Source organism: Dreissena polymorpha, chromosome 3, assembly GCF_020536995.1.
Source record: "Dreissena polymorpha isolate Duluth1 chromosome 3, UMN_Dpol_1.0, whole genome shotgun sequence".
NCBI classification, from domain to species: domain Eukaryota; kingdom Metazoa; phylum Mollusca; class Bivalvia; order Myida; family Dreissenidae; genus Dreissena; species Dreissena polymorpha.
In genome coordinates, this window is record NC_068357.1 from 134,375,224 (window position 1) to 134,384,823 (window position 9,600).

Sequence of the window (9,600 nt, forward strand, 5' to 3'; positions counted from 1 at the left end):
TAGAAAGTTGAACAGCAAGATGCTATCAGCGAGATATCAGACATGTATGGCAATAGCCCAGTTTTTTTTAAATAATATATAAGTCAGTGCTTTTTAATTTAACATTTTAATTGCAGGGCTTAATTCTAAATTCTTGTACAATTTAATGACATTTCAAGACACATTCACATTTACTCGATTCGCGCAACGAAACGTTTTAACATTGTAATGTTATGTCAAAAATGGTATAAGAAAATTAATAATTCGCCGCATTGATGCAAAAAGGTACCAAGTGCCTTCTAGTTTTAATATCGCATGGTACCTTTTTGCACCAAGGGGCGATATAATGTAACATCGTTTGCAATTTGGGAAAAAATCTGTAAAATATTGCCCACTTAAGTCACATTTACCCACATTGCATCCGATAAATTAAGCATCCTTAAGAATACCCCAGCAATAATCAAATTGTGTTATTGCCAAGACACATTTATGTTTTTCGAGCAGTAACAACACGTTTGCGGGTCACACGGTAAACAACTACACTGAATGTGTCTATATACGGTACAGACTATACAATCAAATTCTCATACTGTACATTTACAATTCTAAATGTTTATCAGAATACTGTTGGTGATTTTAAGAAAATATTGAGCATACATACTAATAAGCGTAAAGTGTTATACCCATGTGCATACATACCATTCAGCATTAAAATGTATGTATTTCAATTTTTCTTAGAAACAGGAGTGTAAGTATGTGTTAAGAAGTTATCAGGTATGTCCGCGCCAGAGTTGTTGACCTGGACAGTGTCAAAGAACACCTGCATACTTTATTTATTTGACTTACGAAAATTGGGGCTCATTTTGTAATATAATAGCATTTTTTAGGTGTGTTTACATAACGATACGCTACTTAGGTTTGGTCTTGTTCTATGGTAATGGGGGAATCGAAATATCCGAAGGAAACCCCACCTGTTCGTAATGGTGACCATCAACCAATCTCACATTCGCATCCAAAGTGCTCAATAAACAGTAGCATTGTGTTTGTTGTGTTTGTACAAGTTTCTTTATTACATGAAGGTGTTTAGTTTCTTACAAGATGATAATAATCGAGATAACATGTGTCAGACGATGCAGCAATGCCGTGAAATTACATTAACATTCACATTTATACACACTGATACCAATCATTCGCTAAAGTTGTGTCAGCGAAAAAAAAATTCTCTTTCTGTAATGTAATTTAATCAATGCTAGAGACACGTTTTCTTTAGGACCTGTCGCAATAAGAATAGCAGCGTGTTTTGACACCCGGTTTATTGGGTTTTACTCGCGCTAACTTTGTAAACACGATGTTTCTATTTAAGACGTATAGAGATTTCTTTAAATGTATGTGGTTCAATTTAAATTATTCTTTAGCATTTTATCATGTTTACCGTTTGTTACATATTTTGTAGAGATAATGTTTCCTCGGGCAATTCAATGTTTTGGTTTACCTGTATTTAACTTCTATAAGTGAAACCAAAAATATTTTGACTAAGTTTATATTATCAACGTTATTATATTACTAATTCCAAACATATTTAAACTACCAATTTAGGAAATAAACTAATGATACAATATTCCATCAAATACAAAATTATATATTCTTAGTAAGCCACATAAAGTGCTTTTCACGTATTAGTTATGGTACGTTTCTATTAAGTTGAATACTAAACATATAAAGCCCATTCTTATCATTCACATTTTTAGGGGATACGTTGAAGATGCAGCTAAAAAGGGAATAATGTTTAAAAAGAATTATGGTCATTGGATTTCAAATCGAGCTCAGGATCTTGATACGTCATAACTAATAAATTTTACTCACACATTGACGTTTGTAGGTCAACTGAAGCGGATATTTTTGGTTTAATCTTTTCAACAATGAAACTTTTAAAAGAATTGAACTTCGACTATTTCTTGTGCCTAAATATATACATTTAGAAACGCAAGCTTTTTAAATATTTGGCCATTTACAACCGTACTACAGCTCCTTTCTGCAGTTCACGACGATGATCTGAATGTACATAAATATTTGATGATACGTCGCAAAAAAAAATTTTTTAAGACGAGATGTTGTGAATACTCGTTTTGATTTCATTAAATTGCCCGTCATTAAAGCCACTATCACGCTCACCAAAACTACAAACGTGCTGTAGTCTGCTATATAAAAATAATCAACAACAAACAGTACCAAAATATTTGATGCTACGTCGCTTAAGTTTTCATAACAAGTTAAGATGTTGTTGATACTCGTTTTGATTTCATTGTTTTGACCGTCATTATGTTATGTTGCTTATGATCTGAACTGTAGAAAACAGTGGCGTTGTAAGATATTAATTACATTGTATTCACTTAAATTTGTTAATTTTAATATTGAGGCTATACGGTTAATTTTATGTTCACGGTAATGTTTTATGAATAATTCTGGGCCAAGTGTGATGTTAAAAGGTCCATGCAACCGGTGTAAACCTCCAGTCACTTTTCGTTGAATGTTCCCATGCGGTGACCCTACTTTTGTCCATGTAAGTGCGTTTGTTATGTAGATTTTCGTCTAGTGCATTTTGTTCTCTCTCTCTGGCGTTTGGGTCCTTGCAATAAATAAATGACCGCATAGTATAATAAGTGTTTTCTCTCCTTTACGTGCAGGCGAAGTTTCACTAAATGTGTATTTGGCTACAACATATGTCATTAAATAATATTTTAGCAAAAATTTGAACATATTTATTAGTAAAATTGAAAGTGCCTAAAGTAGTGTGCTTTGAAAATCATTTCAGTTTTGAATTTTCACGATGCTAACGAAAACATAGACCAGGAAGCACCGTAAGGAGTCACTCGTCTTATGAGCGGATCATAATGTGCCAGTCACATTCGCCCTCATCAAGTCAAACAAGTTTTCATATATAAGTACCTCATAAAATTTTACTTTTATTAAAAGAGCAAACAAGTTTTTTTCCAGAAAATGTAATCGTTTATATATTTGGATGTCCGTCTTGCAATACAGGAATAAATATGTTATTTAATTTAAAAATGTATATTTAATCACATGCTTAGTATGCATTTCGAATTAAAAGACACAATGTAGGCGCTATGAACCATTTCATTTCGCGCACAGGTCAACGGACTTAAAAGTGATTTCACATGCAACAAATTATATCAACGAAAAATCTAGCAATTTAATTATAGAAAAAGATTCATTTAGTAGCCATATGTACTAAATACAACATTCAAACATGACTATGTAATAAATGCCACAGTATACTCATATAAATCTTATAGCGAGATGATATAAGCGGACCTGAGCATCTCACATATATACAAATAACGTAACATTACAGTACATCGCATAACGTAACCTCTATTTACATATGATCGTTAAATCTCAGACATTAACAGGCGGGTTAACACACCATATAATTGACCATATATCAAAGTGACATCTAAGGCCATAGATAAATGATATACTGCTTTCAAAGCAAGCCCTTGTTAATGTGTATCGATCATTGCCAGACTCTCTCCATAATCCAGAAACAAGCGTTTCCGTGATGGGTTTTCAGCAACAGTACTAATCAGCAGAATTGCTTTTCCCGTCGCAATTCGTTACATATATCACAACATACTGTACTAAGAAAAACAATTATTCGCTAACAGTTTGAGTCGGAGAAATATTATTGGTGTATGTCTCTTATTAAGTGATCTCCATACCATATGCTCTTTAATCCCCTATATTATCAATTATTAGCAACCAATCTGCATTCAAACAAGAAGTTGAACAGTGCATGACAATGTAAATAATATACACTAAACACGTTGATATATAACAAATTAACTCAATTACCCTTATCAATGCATACACTGTAATAAACATGTTACGTCGATGAACAACGTGTATATATTGGCATTTTTCACCTGTTTTGCTTATGATGTCTTGGTCCTATGTCGCTACTGAACTATTAATTACGAGTGATACATCTTATAATTTTGCGTATACAACATCATCTTATTAAAGAATTGTCTAGGCAATTTTCTCAGTCGGGCAACTATTACATAACAATTGCAGGAATACCGTAATTCTGTCAGTTCCTGGTAGCTTCCAGCCAAAATGAACGAATGGAATGTAGAGCAAATATCCGCCAAACACGAAAGATGCGCTATATAGAAATTCGATTCTGGGAGAATAAATAAATGGCGCGACTATGAGAAACACTGCAATTAAACTTGTTACGATCGGAAAAATGATGTTTGTACGAAATCCTGTTTTCTTAGGTTCCTTTCTCGATAACCACTTGAGGCGCAAAAGTGAAAGAGACGACAAAAGTGTAACAAAGGAACTCATAAAGCTAAGGAAGTTAATAAGCTGTTGAATATCACCGGGTATCAACATTATTATGCAAATTATATGAAATAAAACTAAGGATATGATTGGGGTAGAGTCTTTAGCATGGAGGAAAGAAATAGCTTCGGGGTATTGTTCTGCTCTGGCGGCCGCAAACATGACTCTTGCTGATCCAAAACATCCGCCATTATTTGATCCGTAGACGGAAATCATGACACTGATGGGAACGAATATAGCAACGGATGGAATACACTTTAAAGCCCAATCATAGGCAACAGCGGGGGATCCTAAAAATTCTTGCTTGGGCAAAAGGACAAAGTATGATGTATTGACAACGACGTAAATCACAGTCACCAATGTTATAGAAATCATAAGCGCGCGTGGAATATTCTTTTGTGGGTTGATTATTTCATCAGCTATTTCACCGATGCGGATGTATCCACCATAAGCAAAGGCGCAACTATAAATTGCTAGTGAATACGATGTCACTTCTGAAGCCGAACCATCAAACGCATTTGTTAAATTCTCAGTTCGACCTTTTAAGATGAAAACAATGCCTGTTATGGCAATGATAATCAGTGCGAGTGTTTTGGCAACAGTACTAATCATCTGAACAAAGACACCTAACTTTGGACTGACAATGTTTGATATTGCAATTGTTAATATAAGCAACGCGCCTATTAGTTTCCTTAGAACATTCGGAGGAGGGCATGCGCCATAAACTAAAGGTAATAAATAGTCCGCAAACACCAGTGCTAAGACCGCTGTTGCTGACGTTTGCACGAACAAAGGTATGACCCACACAGCAAGAAAAGCCGGAACTGGTCCGAATCCTTTTCGGATGTAGACGAAGTCTCCACCGGAACGCGGTATGATGGTTCCCAGTTCGGCGTAGACAAGCCCCATCATGAAGGCAATCAGGCCGCAGAGAGACCAGATAACCAGGCTCATTCCTGAAATTGAAAAAAACTCACTTTAAATTGATTTGTTTGCATATTTTTGTATCGTTTTCTTTTTTTAAAGGAAAGTCCTTAAATGAATTCAGTTATAAAACTGTAATATTAAGGATAGATTTATATATTTATCAAAACAAGGAAACAAATACATTAACAAATGTGCCTCCTCGCCGTTTCAAACCAAGAAACTCTAGAAACAATATTATTTTACGAAAATATATTTAAAGTAACATTAATACTCAAACACAACGACAATTTCGTACAATATTTTGAAAACAAATTATCACATAAAATCAACGTTCCTAATTATAGCAATAGCCAAAATTTCAACGCTAAATGTGGTATGGTAACAAAGATTTAACGAGGTACAAAATGCTCGTTTTTATTTTTTGTGGCACAATACATTTCCATTTTAATTTCCCGTAACGATATATATTCGTACGACACACGAACACGAACTTAGTACATCAATATGTGTTGAATACATTGTCCCGATAAAAAAGAGCATTTGGTCTCTTGTTAATTCTATGTTACCAGACAACATCTAGCGTTGAATTTTTTGGCTACTGCTAAAAGGAATATTGATATTTATGTGTTGACTTTATTTTTTCGAAATATTGTACGAAATGTTCGTTGATTTTGAGGGTTTATGTGCTTTTAAACACTTTTGTCTTTTCAAAAATGTTAATTTGCTTGTTGGAATATGAATACAAACTTGTTTAGGTGCGTTTAACTGTCGTTTTTCCTCATTGTAAATAAGTCCCTTGTATTTACCAAAAATGCATATAACGCTCACTGCGTAGATTACAATGTTCATCTTATGAGAAACAATCATTACATACATCACTTCTGCATGTATTATAAAGTATGTGTGAGTCAACAAATTTTAGCTAACGTCTTGACAGCTTGAACTAACATAATAACATACAACATTAAAGTGATGCATGTTGTAAACTTATTCAAGTTCGCATAAGTAAAGATGGCTGCATTTCGTATTTTTTTATCCAACTCATTGGTGAACGACTATGAATGCAAATATTTTAAATTCTTTGTCTATAAATAAAATATATATTTTGATAACATGAGGAGGTCTTAGTCGCAAATTGTTATAAAATTAATATTTGCATTTATTATAATAAATAATATTTACATAAGAACTGTTATGGACGGAGATCATTATTAGTAACAACAATCTAAATATTAAAGGGATCTTTTCACGTTTTGGTAAATTGACAAAATTCAACAAAATGTTTTAGATTCGCAAATTTTCGTAGTTATGATATTTGTGAGGAAACAGTAATACTGAATAATTACCATAATATCCATTATATACATCTTTTGACGATTTAAAAACCTGAATAAAAACCTGAAAATTATAAAGCGTTGCAACGCGAAACGATTTAATAATTTGGATGGTTTTGTTGGTTTCGTTACATTTTGTGACATTTCGAGGATTGCTTATGTAAAGTATAAAATTGAACAGTCATAAAATCAGCTCGGATGGCCGAGAGGTCTAATTGATAGACTTTTACTCTAGTGATCAGTGGTTCGAGCCCAGTTGGTGGTTACTTTTTCTTTCTTTAATTGTATTCTTGTTTTTACTAGAGCTTTTAGATGCAATGTTTTCATTTATCAATATAAAGCATTTAATGACAAACTTCAATACATGCCGAAATCTGCGAAAATGCCCCTTTAAGTACCAGTTATAAAAGGCATACCTTGCGATCCGGCTAAAGCTAATGATGCCTTTGGAGAAATGAAGATACCAGAACCGATCATGCTTCCAATGCCGAATGTCACCGCACCAAACAGCCCGATGTGCTGCTTAGGATTGACCACGTCTAATTCTATCTTGGTCGCTTGCCCAATACGAGGATCACGTGGAGTCGCCTCTTCATCTGGTTGTGTTTTTTTCCCAACATCTTTAACCATTTGTTCTAATACATTGCTATGACCTGTTATTGTTTCTGTTATTCCGGTTGTGTTTGACAATTCTTCTTTCGGTGTGTTTGCCATTGATACGATTGACAGTTTACAGTTATTATCGGTAAAAAAAAAAATCTTTAATTTGTAATTATTGTTTTGTCTTCGTAAAACGTCAGCGTATTACAACTTTTCGTTAGTTTTTTATTGTGTACAGTTTTATACTTGTAAATCGTTCGTGCAGCGTAAATGCCCATGCAATTATGCTACCCAATTAGTGTTAGTAATAAATGTTCCATTTGTTTGCGATTAAATAAACTGTTGAACTCATATCTTGCACGATCTAAATAACGCCTCGTTAACGTGATTAAACACATTATTGTGTTACCAGCGTGTGTGAAATGAACTTAAGATGGAAATATAATGTAACTTTTATGAATTGTGGCGTTTCTAGTGTGCAAAATTGTTACAGTTAATCCATGTGCATATATTTATTATAACGGGCTTTAGTTTCACGAAAATGTTAAAGTTACTATACTTAATGATGTTCGTAACAATTCATAATTTATATGTGTATCTTAAAAATTGGTTCCGTCTACGGATTAACGATTGTTTTATTTGTGTTACTGTGTTTATTTCAATTTGTGATGTTGTTGTTGTTGTTTGCTATAATATTGCGAGTTATATATTTTTTAATTTGTCACAATTCCAAACAGAAAAACTGTATCAATTACACAACGCACATAAAACATCCCTTGTTATTAAGTTATTTGTGTGTCAACAACCCTTTGATTTTCTGATACGTGGCAATTAAAGGGACTTGTTTACAGATTGTCGAAATGGCAATCGTCTTACTTTTGTCACGAATTCCAACACAAAATTGAAATTGTTTAATCATACTGATCTCTTACTCATACTAAATTAAATGTACATGTATGAGGTATAAACACAGAACGATTGAATAATTTGGAGAAATTGTGTTGCATTTGTTTTATTTTTAAAATACGTGCATTGCTTATTTTAAGCATAAAATACATGTATACAAGTCACTTTCAGGATGATCGATTGGTCTAGGCAAAAACTATTTAATACAAAAGTCAACTTGTTTGAGCCCATATAGGGACATTTTATTTTCTTTCTCACGTACTAATATTGTTTTATACTGGATATATTTTGTTCCGATGTTTACATTTTGCCGCTCAGGAGAAATGAGGGAGGACATAGATCCTCCGCGAGTCTTGTGTGGCGGGGTTGCTGGGAGTAACTCATCCATGGGGAGGGGCGTCCACTCTTTCACATTGTCTAGTCATCCTTTCTTCTTACGGTCTCGACGACGACCTCCCTCTAACGTGCCCTGAAGAACAGTATTGCACAGACAGTCATGCTTGGTGACGTTTCCAAACCAAGCCGGCTTTTGTCGTTTGACGGTCGACACGAGGGTCTCTTGTCGGCCAACACGTATTGCTGTCATGTAATTTGTTGGTATTGTGTTCCAACTAGGAGATGCGAAGAAGTCTTCGGAGACACGTGTTCAAAGGCCTGTGTCCTGCATTCTGTGTCCGCTGGAAGCGTCCAAGCCTCGAACCGAACAGTAGGATAGAGACTAAGAAGGACTTGTAGAGCCAGAAGTTAGTGGGGAAGCTGAAGGAGCTGCTTGCCCAATACCTGCTCAGTCTGGCCATTCCTGCGGTCATTTTTTTCGTGGCAACTCGTGTTCAGACTTCATTGGTATCGGTTCAATTTTAGACAGGGTTGCTCTCAAATACTCGAAGCCTGTCGATTCTTCCAATTTCTCGCCATTCCTGGTAATAAATGCTCTCGTGTTGTTCAAGCTCTTCACCATTATCTTCGACTTCTCCGTGCTAACCTTCATCGCGTACGCTTCTGCTTTTGTAGACTCTGTTGGTCAGGTATTTTAGTTCACTGCTGGTGTTAGCCATGAAGTCAATATCATCAGCGAATCTCAAGTTGGAAACGAGTCTGCCACCGACAAACATAGATATGTGTTGGTCTTGAAGGGGCATCTGGTATTATCGTATCAAAGAGAAGGTTAAACAAGACGTGGAAAAAACAAATACCTCGGAAGTTTAATATTTGATGTCATTAAGTCACCCTTCTGTCAATTGAACAGTGCTGCGTTGCCGGCGTTTCCTTAGAATTCGTAGATGACTTGCACAAACCCTTAGTTAATGGTGAATCCTCTCAAAGCCTTGCATAGGACATTATGCCAGTCGATGAAGTTGTGTAAGAGCTCCTCATGTTGATGTTGCAGGTTTTTCTCAATGGCGCTTGCAGTTGAAAGTATGTTCCATTAAGCTCCACCCAGCTCTGAATCCAGACTGAATCCAGACTGCTCGTCCACCAGCAGTTT

The 9,600-nt window shown here is 35.0% G+C and overlaps 1 protein-coding gene across 1 annotated transcript; it reads right to left on the minus strand.

The window, feature by feature from the left end:
* Positions 1-2,929: 2,929 nt before the first annotated feature.
* Positions 2,930-7,549, minus strand: LOC127871541 (b(0,+)-type amino acid transporter 1-like). Its single transcript, XM_052414578.1, has 2 exons — positions 7,025-7,549; positions 2,930-5,303 (listed from the first exon to the last, which is right to left on the minus strand). Exons 1-2 carry the CDS (start codon positions 7,320-7,322, stop codon positions 4,030-4,032), a joined length of 1,572 nt encoding a protein of 523 aa, XP_052270538.1. The 5' UTR covers positions 7,323-7,549; the 3' UTR covers positions 2,930-4,029.
* Positions 7,550-9,600: the final 2,051 nt, after the last annotated feature.

Excerpts from the sequence above, each read along its gene's own strand:
- LOC127871541 (XM_052414578.1), bottom strand. The coding sequence starts at position 7,322 with ATGGCAAACACACCGAAAGAAGAATTGTCAAACACAACCGGAATAACA. Across the intron at positions 5,304-7,024 it reads AGCTTTAGCCGGATCGCAAG|GAATGAGCCTGGTTATCTGG; the intron begins GTATGCCTTTTA and ends TTTCAATTTCAG.